General features: G+C 37.5%; 1 protein-coding gene across 2 annotated transcripts in view; it reads left to right on the forward strand.

Annotated features, from left to right (window-relative positions):
* The window catches only part of Cntnap5 (contactin associated protein family member 5), a 928,932-nt gene that overhangs the window by 836,477 nt on the left and 75,161 nt on the right, over window positions 1-17,294 (forward strand). For both annotated transcript variants that reach the window (XM_029481690.2, XM_029481709.2), the window contains one exon: window positions 12,763-12,893. In XM_029481690.2, the coding sequence (XP_029337550.1) occupies window positions 12,763-12,893 (131 nt within the window). The remainder of the gene's footprint in view (window positions 1-12,762; window positions 12,894-17,294) is intronic.

Consider the following 17,294-nt stretch of genomic DNA (forward strand, 5'->3'; position numbering starts at 1 on the left):
GAATTCTTCCATGAAACTCCCAATAAATAAGCAAACGTTTTTTATAGTAAGTCTTTTTATATTAGATATTTTCTTTATTTACATTTCAAATGTTTTCGCTTTTCCAGGTCTCATCCTCAGAAATCATCTATCCCACCCTCCCTCTCCTTGCTTGTATGAAGGTGTTTCCCCACTCACCCCCTCCTGCTTTCCTGAACTGGCATCCTCTACACTGGGACATCAAACACCCTCAGACCCAAGAGCCTCTCCTCCCACAGATGTCCAACAAGGCCATCCTCTGACACATATGCGGCCAGCACAATGGGTCCCTCCATGTGTATACTTTGGTTGGTGGTCCGATCCCCGGGAGCTCCGGGAGGGTGGGGAGTCTGGTCTGTTAACACTATTGCTCACTCCATGGGGTTGCAAAGCCCTTCAGCTCCTTCAGACCCTTTTCCAACTTCTCCATTGGGGACACTCCCAACCCCATATGCTCCATTCAATAGTTGGCTGCAAGCATCCATCTCTATTTGTCAGGCTCTGGAAGAGCCTCTCAGGAGACAGCCATATCAGACTTCCATCAGCAAGCACTTCCCAAGTTTGGCGGCTCTGTAGCTGAAGGATCCCCAGGTGGGGCAGTCTCTGGGTGGCCTGTCCTTCAGTCTTTGCTCCACACTTTGTCTCCATATTTTCTCCTATGAGTATTTTGTTTACCCTTCTAAGAATCACTGAAGCATCCACATTTTAGTCTTCTTCTTAGGCTTCATATGGTCTGTGAATTGAATCTTGGGTATTACAAACTTTTGGGCTAATATCCACTTAACACTGAGTACATAACCTGTGTGGTTTTTTGTGATTGGGTTACCTCAGTCAGGATGATATTTTCTAGTTCTATCCATTTGCCTAAGAATTCCATGAAATCATTGTTTTTAATAGCTGAGTAGTATTCCGTTGTGTAAATGTGCCACACTTTCTGTATCCATTCAACTGTTGAGAGACATCTGCATTGTTTCCAGCTTCTGGCTATTATAAATAAGGCTGCTATGAACATGGTGGAGCATGTATCCTTATTACATGTTGGAACATTTTCTGGGAATCTGCACAGGACTTGTATAGTTGGGTCCTCGGGTAGTAATATGTCCAATTTTCTGAGGAACCACCACACTGATTTCCAGAGTTGTTGTGCCAGTATATAATCCTATCAACAATGGAGGAGTGTTCCTCTTTCTCCACATCCTCACTAGCATCTGCTGTAACCTGAGTTTTTGATCTTAGCCATTCTGACTGGTGTAAAGTAAAATCTCAGGGTTGTTTTGATTTGCATTTCCTTGATGACCCAGGATGGTGAATATTTCTTTAGGTGCTTCTGAAGCCTTCGGATTTCTTCGATGGAGAATGTTCTGTTTAACTCTGTTCCCCATTTTTAATAGGGTTATTTGGTTCTCTCTGCTTCATGAGTTCTAACTTCATGAGTTCTTTGTATATATTGGATATTAGCCCTCTATGAGATGTCAGATTGGTAAAGATCTTTTCCCAATCTGTTGGTTGCCATTTTTTTCCTATTGACTGTGTCCTTGTCTTTGCAATTTTATGAAGTTCCATTTATCAATTCTTGATCTTAGAGCATAAGCTATTGGTGTTCTGTTCAGGAACTTTTCCCCTATGCCCATTTGCTTGAGACTTTTCCCCACTTTCTCTTCTATTAGATTTAGTGCATCTGGTTTTATGTGGAGGTCCTTGATCCCCTTGGACTTGAGCTTTATACAGGGAGATAAGAATGGATCAATTTCTATTCTTCTACATTTTAAATGCCAGTTGTGCCAGTACCATTTGTTGAAAATGCTTTCTTTTTTCCACTGCATGGTTTTAGCTTCTTTGTCAAAGATCACAAGACCATAGGTATGTGGGTTCATTTCTTGTTCTTCAATTCTATTCCATTGATCTACTTGCCTGTCATTGTACCAATACCATGAAGTTTTTAACACAATTGCTCTGTAGTATATTCTGAGGTCAGGGATGGTCATTCTCAGAAATTCTTATATTGTTGAGAATAGTTTTCTCTGTCTTGGGTCTTTTGTTATTCCAAATGAATTTGAGAATTGCTCTTCCTAACACCATGAAAAATTGAGCTGGAATTTTTACAGGGATTACATTGAATCTGTACATGGCTTTCACCAAGATGGCTACTTTTACTATATTAATCCCAACAATTCATGGGCATGGGAGATCTTTCCATCTTCTGAGAACTTTTTTGATTTCTTTCTTCAGAGTCTTGAAGTTCTTGTTGTACAGATGTTTCACTTGTTTGCTTAGAGTCACAACTAAGATATTTTATATTGCTTGTGACTATTATGAAGGGTGTTGTTTTCCAAATTTTCTTCTCAGCCCATTTATCCTTTGATTATAGAAAGGGTATGATTTGTTTGAGTTAAATTTATATCTGTCCACTTTGCTGAAGTTGTTTATCAGGTGTAGGTTTTCTCTGGTGGACGTTTTGGAGTCACTTATGTATACTATCATATCATCTGCATATAGTGATATTTTGATTTCTTCCTTTCCAATTTTTATCCCTTTGGCCTCCTTTTGTTGTCTAATTGCTTTATCTAGAATTTCAAGTTCTATATTGAATAGATAGGGAGAGACAGGGCAGCCTTGTCTAGTCCCTGAATTTAATGTGATTGCTTCAAATTTCTCTCCATTTAGTTTGACGTTGACTACTGTTGTTTTGTATATTGTTTTTTTCCTATGTTTAGGTATGGGACAATAATTCCTGATCTTTCCAGGACTTTTAGCATGAATGGAGGTTGAATTTTTCAAGTTATTTTCAGGATCTAAAGAAATGATCATGTGGTTTGTCTCTTTGAGTTAGTTTATGTGGTGAATTTATTTCATTGATGGATTTCTGTATATTGAACCATCCCTACATCCCTAGGATGAAGCCTACTTGATCGTGGTGAAAGATAATTTTAATGTGTTCTTGGATTTGGTTTGTGAGAATTTTATCCAGCATGTTTGCATTGATATTCATAGGGAAATTCGTCTGAAGTTCCCTTTCTTTGTTGGGTCTTTGTGAGGTTTTGCTATTAACGTAACTGTGGCTTCATAGAACAAATTGAGTAGTGTTCCTTCTGTTTCATTTTGTGGAATAGTTTGAAGATTATTGGTATTAGGTCTTCTTTGAAGGTCTGATATAATTCTGCCCTGAACTCATTTCTTCCTGTGCTTGTTTTGGTTGGGAGACTTTTAATGGCTGCTTCTATTTTCTTAGGGGTTATGGGACTGTTTAGATGGTTTATCTGATTTTGATTTAACTTTGGTATTTTGTATCTGTCTAGAAAATTGTCCATTTCATCCAGATTTTCCAGTTTTGTTGGGCATAGGCTTTTGTAGTAGGGTCTGATTTTTTTTTTAAATTTCCTCAGTTTCTATTGTTATGTCTCCCTTTTCATTTCTGATATTGTTAATTTTGATTCTTTCTCTATGCCCTCTGTTTAGTCTGGCTAAGGGTTTATATATATCCTGTTGTTTTTCTCAAAGAACCTTCTCCTGGTTTTGTTGATTCTTTGAATAGTTCTTTTTGTTTCTACTTGGATAATTTCAGCCCTAAATTTAATTTGCTCCTGCCCTCTTCTCCTTTCGATTATATTTTTTTCTTTTTGTTCTAGAACGTTCAGGTGTGTGGCCAAGCTGCTAATGTATGCTCTCTCCAGTTTCTTTTTGGAGGCACACAGAGTTATGAGTTTTCCTCTGAACACTGCTTTCATTGTGTACCTTAAGTTGGGTTATGTTGTACCTTCATTTTCATTAAATTCTGAAAAGTCCTTAACTTCTTTATTTCTTCCTTGACCAATTTATCATTGAATAAAGCATTGTTCAGCTTCCATGAGTATATGGGCTTTATGTTGTTTTTGTTGCTATTGAAGACCAGCCTTAGTCCATTGTGATCTGATAGGATGCATGGGATTATTTTAACCTTCTTATATCTGTTGAGGTCTGTTTGTGACCAATTATATGGTCAATTTTGGAGAAGGAACCATGTGGTGCTGAGAAGAAGGTATATTCTTTTGATTTAGGATGAAATGTTCTAGAAATATATGTTAAGTCCATTTGTTTCATAACTTCTGTTAGTTTCACTGTGTCTCTTGTTTAGTTTCTGTTTCCATGATCTGTCCATTGATGAAAGTGTGGTGTTGAAGTCTCCCACTATTATAGTGTGTGCTTTGAGCTTTAGTAAAGTTTCTTTTATGAATGTGGGTACCCCTGCATTTGGAGCATAGGTATTCAGAATTGAGAGTTCTTCTTAGTTGATTTTTCCTTTGATGAGTATCAAGTGTCATTCCTTATCTTTTTTGATAAATTTTGGTTGAAAGTAGATTTTATTTGATATTAGAATGTCTATTCCAACTTGTTTCTTGGAACCATTTGCTTGGAAAAATGCTTACTGTGAGGTAGTGTTTGCCTTTGAAACTGAGGTGTTTTCTATATGTAACAAAATGCTGTTTACATATCCAGTCTGCTAATATATGTCTTTTTGTTGGGGAATAGATTCCATTGATGTTCAGAGATATTAAGGAATAGTGATTGCTTCTTTCTATTATTTTTGATGTTTTTGCAGTCATCTTCTTTTGAGTTTGGTGAAGGAAGATTACTTTCCTGCCTTTTCTAGGGTATAGTTTCCCTCTTTGTGTTTGCATTTCTCATCTATTATCCTTTGTAGGGCTGAATTTGTGGAAAGATATTGTTTAAATTTGGTTTTGTAATGCAATATCTTGCTTTCTCCATCTATGTTTATTGAGAGTTTTGCTGGGTATAGTAGTCTGGGTTGGCATTTGTGTTCTCTAAGGGTCTATATAACTTCAGCTCAGGATCTTCTAGCTTTCATAGTCTCTGATGAGAAGTCTGGTGTAATTCTGATATGTCTGTCTTTTTATGTTACTTGACTTTTTTCCCTCACTGCTTTTAATACTCTTTTTTTGTTCTGTGAATTTGGTGTTTTGACCATTATGTGATAGGAGGAATTTCTATTCTAGTCCAGTCTATTTGGAGTTTTGTAAGATTCTTGTATGTTTATGGGCATATCTTTCTTTAGATTAGGGAAGATTTCTTCTATAATTTTGTTGAAGATATTTACTGCCCCTTTTAGTTGGCAATGTTCACTCTCTTCTATACCTATTGTCCTTAGTTTTGGTCTTCTCATTGTGTCCCTGATATCTTGGATCTTTTTGATTAGGAGCTTTTTGTGCTTTGCATTTTCTTTGACTGTTCTGCCAATGTTTTCTCTGATGTCTTCTGGACCTGATATTCTCTCTTCTATTTCTTGTATTCTGTTGGTGGTGCTCACATCTATGACTCCTGATCTCTTTCCTAGGTTTTCTATCTCTAGGACTATCTTCCTTTGTGATTTCTTTATTGCATCTATTTTCATTTTTAGATTCTGGATGGTATTTCTTCAACTCCTTCACCTGTTTCGTTGTGTTTTCTGTAATTCTTTAAGGGAGTTTTGTGTTTCCTCTTGAAGGGCTTCTGCTTGTCTACCTGTGTTCTCCTGTATTTCTTTAAGGGCATTATTTATGTCCTTCTTAAAGTCCTGTATTATCATCATGAGATGTGATTTTAAATCAGAGTCTTGTGTTTTTGGTGTGTTGTGGTATCCAGGGCTCTCTGTGGTGGAAGTACTGGGTCTGAAAATTCTGAGTAGCCTTGATTTCTGTTTCTTGTGTTCTTGCCCTTACCTCTTGCCATTTGGTTAGCTCTGGTGTTTTAGCTGGTCTTGTTTTCTCTGACTCAGTCTTGTCCATCCTGAAAGTCTGTGTGTCAGTACTCCTGGGAGATGAGTTCTCTCTGGGAGGAATTTGGGTATGGAGAGCAGTGGCACAGGGTCAGCTCTGAGGTGCAGACAGAAACCAGTAGGATCTTGTTCCCTGCTGTTCCTTTTTTCCTGTGTCTTGATGGCTCTTGGAGGTCCATCCTGGGTCAGGAGTTTGAAAAGAAGTGATGGTCTTACCTGTGCTCACAGTCTTGTCTGCACTCCTGAGAGTATAGCTCTCTCCTGGTGGTATTTGGGTATGGAGTTCTGTGGCAGGGGATCAGCTGTGGGTGTAGACAGAAACTGGAAGGCTCCTGACCCAGGATGTTGTGTCCTGAGGGTTCCAGGCAGGTCTCTCAGAGTAGATCTGGTGGTCTTATTTGAGCTCGTACGTTTGTTCACACTCCAAGGAAGCTAGCTGTCTCCCTGCAGTATTTTGATATGGAGTGTTTTGTCAAGGGATTCAATAAACATATTTTTAAGTATTGAGATTTTGTCCTTTATGTGTCTGTTTTAGCTCTGAGCTCTTTATTCTCTAACAAAGACATAGATTTCTGATCCTAAACTAGTACCATTTTTCTGCAAATACTATTGATTTTCAATATTATTTTATATCTGTTACAGTCTTGCTCTAGTTTCTCAAAAATAAAATATTTTATTAAAATATTTAAAATACTTCATAAATTATTTTATTAAATATTGTCACTGGAATTTTAATACATTCTAGTCAATCTGTAGTTTCCTCTTGAGGAGTATGGGCATTTTGATTATAGTATGTCTTCCAATATATGAATTTCATGTGTATTTGTTTTTTTTTATAATTTGTGGGTCTTCTAATTTTGTATGTGTATCACTGCCTTTATAAGTCACTTGTAAAAGCCAGTGTACATACAAGTCTTAGAAATGGGCTTAGCGTTGGAATAGGCATAAGTAGTATGTCAAGTTCGGTGTATTGCTTATGGTTTGTTTTGTGAAACCATAGTGACATTACTGCATTTATTGTTCTAAGGACTTCTAAACAGTGCTTTATATTTGCAGGGTGGAATTTAATTGGTGTTGGTGGGGGCAAGAATGTTGAAATTTAAATTTCAATGTAAGCCTTGTGAAATGTGAGAGAAAATTCTGTAAAATGACTGATGTTAAATGTCCAGATTTATTTCAGAGACTTAAATTTCTATTTGAGTTTCATATAAAGTAATAGTACGCATACAATTTTGTCTATTATGTTGGTGGTTATTATTTTTTTTTCAGTGCCAGGGGTCAAACACATAGCCTTGTGCATGATAATCCCAGTGTTCATTCACTGAGTCTTGGTAATGACCTTACTCTGAACAGTTTTGATGACAGAATAACAAAGTATGAAAATAATATTTAACACAGAACATGGAACAAAACTGAATAACCAATGATATTTCAATTATATTGATAATAATATCTAAATAATATTGAGACTCTGAATGTAATTTAACATCTTTACAGAATTCATAGGGACCTATTTGTAATGGAATTTGAACTGATATACTTAGTTAAGATGAAATCCTATTGGATCAGAATGATAGCTAAACACATTGACTAGAGTTGATTTTTCAAGGCAAAGGAGATGTGTACACAGAGGTACAAAACATCTTTTAATAGGTCAGAAATCAACTTAAGCTGATGATAGGAATTCTGATGATAGGAGTGATACTGATTGAAAGGAAAAAGGATTGCACCAGCTTCCAGAAATTAGAACACACACACACACACACACACACACACACACACACACACATTTCATCCTCTCCCAAAGACTTTTAAAAAAGTGTCTGCTGATAATTTAACTTCAAACTGGTAGCCTCCAGAGTTATCCTGTCCCTCAGCTACACTATACATATCAAAAAGCAGTCTATGGAGGCAAAAGTCTCTATGAGATTGTCCAGTCTCATTTATATTCAGGTGTGTGCCTACCCTGTGATTTCAACATTAAAGAAAGACAGGGCAAGGAAAACTAACCATCAAGTGAGAGAAGAAGTTAGCAGTGAATTAAGAATAAACTAGGGGCAGAGTATTCTCAAAATAATGAATTTATCATGAAGAACAACCAGGTGAAATGCTAACAAGAATTAGATATGGACTCTAAATATGCAATTGGATTTAGAAATGTCACTGATGACATTAATGTTAGAAGTTTTGTGGGGTTGCCCAAATAAATCTGATCCGATTGTGGTTGAGAGAAAGAATGACATAGGAAACAGAGACAGAAAGCATGGGTAGAGCCTAGAAATTTCCAGTGTAGATCTGAAATGAATAGAAAATTATAGGAGATATTATGGTAAAGAAAATTAAGGATATTTCTGTTAAGATAAGAAAACACAAGTGAGAATGTGGTTATAGATATGTTAAAACAAACACAGATTGTAAAGGAGAGAGGAAGGGTGGTTCCTGAGGAAGTGTCTTTAACTAGGCATGAAGAATGAGAAGAAATGTAAAAGTTGGCATCAGATGCTAATGTAAGTAGTTGCTTATTGTGACTAGCAAAGGCAGAATTGGGAAGATGGCTCAATGGATAAAGCATTTATTTCACAAATTTTAGAATCTGAGTTTGAATCCAAAAATCCTATATAAAAACCAGACATAATAGTGTATGTCTATAATCTCAGCACTCCTATTGTGAGATAGGATGCATAAGAGGCAGAGACTAGGGAATAGTAGCTAGCTAACCATGAGCAGTATCTAAACTGGAATCTTGTCTCAATAAAGGTAGAAAGCAAAGAGAAGACCCATGATATTGTCTTCTGATCACAGATGTGTGCACCCACTTTCACACATTAAGTGTGCGCACACACACACACATACACACAAAATCAATCACACACACACACACACACATTCATTCACACATTCACATACATAAAGTTGAATAAGAACTAATAGAAAAGGGAACAGACATCCAAATTCTGGAGCTGACATGTTATATTATATACTGTGTAGGCATTACAAAACATATTGTTTGATTGCTTTAGTGTTCTTAAATGTTTGGGGAAGTTGCTTGCTCAATAAAATGCTTGCCATGAAAGTATGAGTGCCTGAGCATGGATCTCCATGTTCATGGGAAAACAAACAAACAAACAAACAAGTCTGGTGATCTACAACTAAAATCTCAATTCAGAGAATGTTGAGAGATGAGGACATAGAGGGTTCCATGGCCAAAATGTCTAAGGAGTCACAGTCAGTGAGCTCTCCAATGAGAGACCCTATTTCAAAAACTTAGGGGGGGTATACCAAGAAAGACACTCAGTCTTTTCTTTTAGCATGCACAGGTGTACAAATGGGTATATATTACACATACATACACACAAACATGCGTGCACACACATACCAAACATATGTACTGACGTTTAGAGAATGTACGTATTACGTCAAATACAGTAGTGTATGTTAGGATAAAGATGATCACAGGCTTATGATTTTGGAGAATCAATGTAATTTCCCGAGAGAAACAATAGTATGTGCAAATCTGAAGGATGAGGGGAAAGGAGCCTAATGTGAAAAGTTCTCCCACTGAAGGGCCTTCTGCACAGGAAGGACTGGCTACTTGGTGCTGCTGCATTCTGAAAGAAGTCTATGATATTTAGAGGCAGATATATTTAGTTTCTGCACCACCTGACTCTAAAAATTATTAAGTAAATACATTAAGAAGTTATTCAATTCCTAACACTTTCTTTTTTGTTGTTTTCTTTTATCTGTAAAGTGGAGGGAGGAAAACATAGAGTTCTAGATGAACATGAAAGGTAGGAAAACAGCCATGATGATCTTTTACAAAGGCAACTGATGCCCTTCTGTCTAATTTGATGAGATCATTTTTAGGACATGGATATGACACATCCTTATCAATAAGCTTAGTTTTAGGTTTTTTTTTTATATAAGTTTTGCACTGCCATTTTTGATTTAAGACTTTTTATCATACTAATATACTCATTATGTGATTCCGTATGAATATGTGAATATGTTGTGTGACATGCCATGTGTGTGGAGTTTAGAAAACAACTTTTGAGAGTCAGTTCTCTAGACTTTTAGGACCCAGGGATTGAAGCCAATTAGTCAAAAACCCTTACGATCTCACCAGATCTGACTATTATTTTTAAGTAGTAATTTATGCACACACATACACACAGAGAGAAAGAGAAAGAGAGAGAGAGAGAGAGAGAGAGAGAGAGAGAGAGGTGATGGGAATAAAAACCTAGAATTGTCCCAAAATTATTTAAAAATGGAATAAAAAGAAGACAGAATTTGAATGCTTTAACATTAAATGGGCTAACACTAAAATTTTATGGGACACTTTTGGAGACTGGAGTGCATTCTATTACAAATGTTTATTCAGGAACATATTTGCAAAAGAAGAGATAACTGCATCTCAAAAAATCATTTTATTTTAAATTTTTATATTGTAAGCAGCAAATCTTTGCACATATTTGTACAGGGGAGGTGTCCTCTGAATGAACAATACTGCTAATGTGCAATAGAGAGAATAGTGAGACCACACGGGAGTTAAATGCAGAATGATGCATTGCTCTCAATGCAGTTCTGACCTGGCACTTAGCCTATACTTTAGTTTATTATATTTATAGTACATTCCCTGTGACAGTCTGCTACCTATGGGACTATAAACCTAAAGTGTTTATCATTGAGTAGGTTTGACAGAGGGGTGTGGAGATAGAGAACCCTAGGCAAGAGAAAGCCAGTGAATATTGACATTCACAGAAGGATTCAGAGAAAGAAAAAGGGGTTTCAAGTACTGGGATAATGACTAAGGGTATCAGTCTTTAATACATATGTGTTGTTTTCCTATGATTGCCAGCAATGAGAAAAATGAGTGAGGAAGGTCAAATAAACATGAGTATGTAAAGGATGATTACAATCCATCTTTTTTTTTTTAGGTATTTTCATCATTTACATTTCCAATGCTATCCCAAAAGTCCCTCATACCCCCCCCCCACTCCTCTACCCACCCACTCCCACTCTTTGGCCCTGGCATTCCCCTGTACTAGGGCATATAAAATTTGCATGTCCAATGGGCCTCTCTTTCCAGTGATGGCCGACTAGGCCATCATTTGATACATATGCAGCTACAGTCAAGAGCTCTGGGGTACTGGTTATTTCATAATGTTGTTCCACCTATAGGGTTGCAGATCCCTTTAGCTCCTTGGGTACTTTCTCTAGCTCCTCCATTGGGGGCCCTGTGATCCATCCAATAGCTGACTGTGAGCATCCACTTCTGTGTTTGCTAGGCCCTGGCATAGTCTCACAAGAGAGAGCTATATCAGGGTCCTTTAGCTCAGAAACTTAGAATACCCAAGATATAAGTTACAATTTGCAAAACACATGAAACTCAAGAAGATCCAAAACCAAAGTGTGGACACTTTGCCCCTTCTTAGAATTGGGAATAAAACACCCATGGAAGGAGTTACAGAGACAAAGTTTGGAGCTGAGACAAAAGGATGGACCATCTAGAGACTGCCATATCCAGGGATCCATCCCATAATCAGCCTCCAAATGCTGACACAATCCATCTTCTTGGCCCAATTTGAGTAAATGTACTTTTCTCCTTAATGTCCCTCATAGTGTGACACTGTACTCTGTTCACAACTTTTGCTGTTCTCTTTTGTTCTCAAGGAGAGTTTCTTATGTCTAAGGAAGACTCCCACTGTACAATGCAGCTGATTGTGTGGTAGTAGAAACATGTACTATGCACTTGGGACACTCTGCTCAACTATCTCAGTCAGCTATGTTGGAAAGCTGAAATGAACACATGCCTAAGTTAAGGAAGCCAAAGGATGTCTGTCTTCCATTCCATGATTTCATATAAAGGAACTTTTAAATTAAAAATGAAGAATTCATACTAAGTCGGGTGGTGATGGCACACACCTCTAATCCCAGCACTTGAGAGGCAGAGGAAGGCAGATTTCTAAGTCTGAGGCCAGCCTGGTCTACAAAGTGAGATCCAGCACAGCCAAGGATACACAGAGAAACCCTGTCTCGGAAAAAAAAAAAAAAAAAGAATATTCATACCATAGGAGCTACTTTCTTTATGCTGTAATGTTTTGTCTTCCTGTATCCCTCATTCTTCTTTCCCCTCCTCACACAAAACAAGGCAAGAAATGAAAGTACTTCATATGTCTTTCAGGACTGTCCTAAATCTCCTTTAGTTTCCTTCCATTATGCTAGTTTAGAGATTATGTTAAAATTCAGTGGACTGGTTTGCTGATCTTGTGGATAATGAACAGTTACTTAAAAAATACTCTCCCAGTAAAATTTGAATTTCCTAAGGAGATATGAGGATTTAGATTGGTGACCTTGACAGACCAAACTTAAACTGGAAACATTATATGACATCCCAGAGGATTAAAAACAGGAAGGTCTCTTCTTTCTCAGAGCTCAGAAGGAATAATGGTATTTTAAGAGAAGCCATGTCAGGAGAGTATATGTCAACTTCATGATTTGTATTCCCGTTACAAAACTGGCCAGTTGGTGTGCTTGTCAATGTGAATCTCTTATTTTCAATCTCCTCTTCATCCCTCCCTGTCTTCTCTCTCTTGCTTTCTTTCTTCCTTCTCTCTCCCCTTTCTCTTTCTTTCTAGTTGCTTTTTTGAGACACGGTCTCACTCTTGAGTCCAACCCTAACCTTCCTGTCTCAGACTGTGGAGTGCTGAGATTATAATTCTACACCATTGCTTTGATATCAAACTAGAATTTTCATTTAAAATGGCATGAAAACATTCACAGAACAACAACAGAGAAATATACTCACTTTAATCATTATTTATATTCAGAAGTTTGTATTTGAACTCTGATGAATATATAGATTAAGAAAAACTTAATGCCATGTAGGAGAGGTCCAGAAAACAGAACTAACCCCTGTAGTAACAATTTGATCATATCACATATTTCTGTGTTGTTCTTGATATTCTTAATTCTAATCCCTTCTTTTTTCTTTCAAGGAAGTTTACAGGTTCGATATCGACTAAGCAAGGATGAAAGTCATGTATTCAACATGAACACAGAGAATCTGGCCAACAGAAGAATGCATCAGGTGAAGATTAGCCGAGATGGTCCAGAACTTTCCATTCAGGTACTTCACTTCTCACCTTTCCACACAGCCTACATGCCAAGGCTTCTCTATCAAACATAATTGAGCTCCAGGAGGCCACATACTACAGTACAGAGAAGACCCAGAGTCTAGGCCAGCTTTTTGCATGTTCCTCCTTTCCTACTGACATTCTCATCACCTAGAAAAGTGCTAGATGTGCAAATTCTTGAATTCCCAACCAGAGCTATTCTATCAGAAATTACTGGATAGGAACTAGTACTGGAAAGTGTAGCCATGCTCAAGTTTAATCAGCTCTTAACCAGAATGAGTAACAAGAATAATGCATGCAAAGAGGAAAGAAAAGAGACTGTAGAAGGGCTTTATGGGAAGTGGGAATAGGGTCTAGGAACAGAAGGGGGCACAAGTGATACAGAAGTCCTTGGGAAAACACAAGTCTCCTCTATACATTACTATTTTCTTCCTAGTGCAATCTGGATTTTATAGACAGAGAAGAACTGCCTGGGTAGAAAAGACAGGTTTCTGATGGATTTATGTGTGCACAGGGAGAAGTGCCTGAGAAGACAGTGTGATAGGCTTATGCAAAATATTATTGACTCTGTATAAAGAGCAAGCAGAAGAATAGGGCAGATCTTAATAAAGTCCAGCCAAAGTTTAGACTACCTCTCTTTGATCATCAGTGAGAATGTTAATCAGCTTAACAATCACCATTTTGCTTAGATAAATTTAATCCATTCCACTTGTATCCTCTAAATTTGTCACATAAAATCCTATCCTCTTTACTTGCTACCAACAAATGCAATGAAATCTTTTTCAAAATATGACTTTATTTTCTTTCTTTCTCTGTGACTTCCGTGTCCTTTAAAAAAGGAAACACACATTCTCATTAGCCTACTTCCTCTTATCTTCACCTGAGAACTCGTGTGAGCTCTCTTTGTCTCTCCCATGATCAAATTCAATAGTCCAGCCTTCTAAGGCCCACCCTACTACCAATGAGTCAGATCTCATGGCCTTCTCACAAGCATAGCTCCAAAATCCATCTGTCTTCTAGCCTTTTAAACACCTTTCCAGATCCACCAAATAATTGTCTGAAGTACAAACTATGTAATTATTGAATGCACCAAAAGCAAGCAAGCAAGCAATCTTACAAAGGTCTTTCTGGCTCAAAAGAAGAAATATATTTCTCATCAGTTATTCAGATTACTAGATGTAATATTGTCAAGTTTCTTAGAAAAGTCAATATATACCAATTTCCAAAGTGAATCTTCCATGTGAATTACCTTATTAATTGCTGTGAAAATGCTTTAAGAAAGAGCTTAAATGAATTCTGGCTTGCAGTTTTAGAGTACAGTCCACCATTGCCACAGAAGCATGAGACAGCTTGTCACATTCCTTTCCCAGTTAGAATGCAGAGAGAGATGAATGCTAGGGATCAGCTCATTTTCTACTCTTTATTTATCCTAGAACCCCAGCTTTTGGGACATTGCTGTACATATTTGGGGTATATCTCTCCACCAAAATTAATCCAATCTAGAAACTCACCCCCACAGACATGATTAAAAATTTACTTCTAAGGTGATTCTGAATTTCTTGTAATTGACAATAAAGATTATTTATTACACTTTTATTCCCCTTAGTTCCAGCATGGTACACAAAAATGTACTACTCTGGGTATGAATGATGTTACTTTTATAGAACCCAATGTTCAAGGGTTGTATGAAATATTTCTGGGGAAGTATGAGCAAATGTTTACTCACTCCATTCACAATGGCCTGGAACGTCACACAGTAATTAATTGAAGATAATTCCTTACAGTCATGTCCAATGGTGGATGCAATGTAGGCAAGGAAACTCTCATTGAGACTCTTTTCCAGTTGACTCTAGGTTGTGTCAAGTTCATTCTCAAACCAAGACAAGTGGTATGAATTCATTGTTTAAGGTTTGGAGTATCCTGGCTGGAGCATCACTTTTTGAACCCCCTGTAATCACTGTGTAGACAGATATATTTCAAAGTGAGTGGTATAAGGCAAAAATTACCCAGAAAGATTCTCTGTCCCTTTAAACATGTCACATAGAGAGCAATGGATACAATTTCAGGGGAGCTTCAGGAAGGCTCATTTTGATGTGACCTGTGGGAGAACATAAGTGATAGGTTATTTCTTTGACAACAGTGAAATGAGCCAATTCAAGTCAGATTAGATTATATTAAAGGAAGGCTTACTGGGAAGCTGATCTTGGGTAAGTTCACTGGTCCTAGGGATTGTAGCCAGGGTAGTCACCATGCATGGTGGACTGAAAGACAGATAGGGCAAGGGTGTGTCCTTTCACAGCGGGGAAGAGAAGGAGGAGAAGAGAGAGAGGGGGTGAGCAAAGTGTTTAGATTATATAGGGAAGAGCCTCGGGGAGAAAGGCAGACAGCATAGCCTCTGGGCTGGAAAGCTCAAGGTTGGGGGTAGGGTATTCCAGGTGAGGACTGAGGGATGCTGGGAGAATCAGGAGGCCAGATCTGCTTTGACATGTAAAATATGTACCTTAGTCCCTTGTCCCAGCCAGATATCAAACCATAGGTATGGCTAGTAGTTGTTCCAATTAGATAGACATTCATAAATAATTATTAGACATATAACGCAAACAATTCCCATGATATCAAAATTTTACCTCTTACCTATTACATCATTACTTAAATGAGTAGGAGAAACACATTTGAACATGTGTGGGTAAGGGTGTAGGTTAGTGCAGATGCTTAATTGGTGAATGATAGGAATCACAATATAACTTCCTGTTTTTGTAATGTGTGTCTGTACCATGTGGAGGCCATAGGACAACCTCAGGTCCTAGTGCTGAGGAGATGCTGTCCTCCTTTTTGTCTGTTTGATTTTTGTTATGTTTTGTTTTGCTGATATTGTTTAGTTTTTTGACATGAGGACTCTCAGAAGTCTATAAATCACAAAGAGGAGCCTAGATTCCCTCTGTAGTGAGTTCAAGAAAACGTGCCTCTTCCTCCCAAGTGCTGGGATTACAAACACATGCTATCACATTTGATAGTTTCCATGGGTTCTAGCATCAAACTGATGTCATTGTTCTTCTGTAGCAACCATTTCATCCATTGATCTATCCCCAGTCCCTTGTTTATTTTTAATTTTAGTGACGTTCTGATGGGAAAACGGCATGTTCTGTTGAACATTTCACAAATAATATCCTGAATACCTTTACATTTTCTGTCCTCTTCACAAAGACAAGTAGAACACAGAGAAAGCAGTAAAATGCATGTTTCATTTCTCTATGTAACTTTCACCAGTCAATTCATAGTCGATAATAAGTAGCCACTTGTTATTTGCAAAATGCTGAAGAAAGGAGAAATGACTAAACCAATGACCTTATATTTTTATCAAGTCAGTTTGCTGACCCAGGAAGGTAGCATGTTTGTCTTTGTGACCATTCTAGCACCATTCCAAGCACACACACACACACACACACACACACACACACACACACTACATTTATACATACATACATACATAACATACATACATACATACATAAATTCTTTCTTGCTCATCTAGAAAAAGTTGTTTGATATAAGCAAACAGACAAACATAACAACATCCAAAAGCAGGTCTTCATGTATCCTTAGCCCTGGGTCAGCCTATATGGAGCATTTCAGGAATGCTATACACCTGTCAGAAAGAAAGACCAGGTGATTTATAACTACACCAAGAAAGATCCCCAGCACTCCTGAATTTCCCTCTCTCTATAATTTTGCTTTTAAAATTGCCCTTTTCAGTACAGTTAGACAAATCTTGGTACTTGGGGACACAGACAAGGATCTTGAGTCCAGAAACAACATGGCCATGCAAAATTTTTTATGTACTAATGTGTGCCTTGGTTGAGTAGTTCACCACTGTGACTTCTCTTTCTATGTCACTAACATTGTAAGGAAGATGACATTCAGAAGTATGCACTTATGCCCTGTTTTATACAGTGTTTATCAGATAGGAAATATTGTAGTCTATTTAAAAAAGAATGAGATATCATTAAACCAACACAATATGGGTAATAGTTTGGAATAAATTATAGGATAAACTACAGGGTCAGGAGAGTCCTAAAGAGAGACACTCAGTGGATGTGTATAGATTGAAAGTTGTGGATGGAGGAACTATATGGAAAAATTAGGCGTTAGTCCTGATTCCTTTGACTTTTCCCAGACAGAGCACACTAACTCCATCCTTTTTTTATATCTTTCTTTGCCTTTGCACTATAAAATGATGAGAATAGTATCATTTGGAAGTTCAGAGTGAAGATTGGAAAGCAGGGGTAGGGCCCACTTAATGAAGCATTTGCCTTGCCAGCATGAGGATATGAATCTGAGGTCAGATCCCAGAATCCTTATAACAATCTAGGAGTGATGACAACCACACACTTGTA

Source organism: Mus caroli, unplaced genomic scaffold, assembly GCF_978045245.1.
Source record: "Mus caroli unplaced genomic scaffold, Mus_caroli_1 scaffold_1, whole genome shotgun sequence".
Classification (NCBI taxonomy): Eukaryota; Metazoa; Chordata; class Mammalia; order Rodentia; family Muridae; genus Mus; species Mus caroli.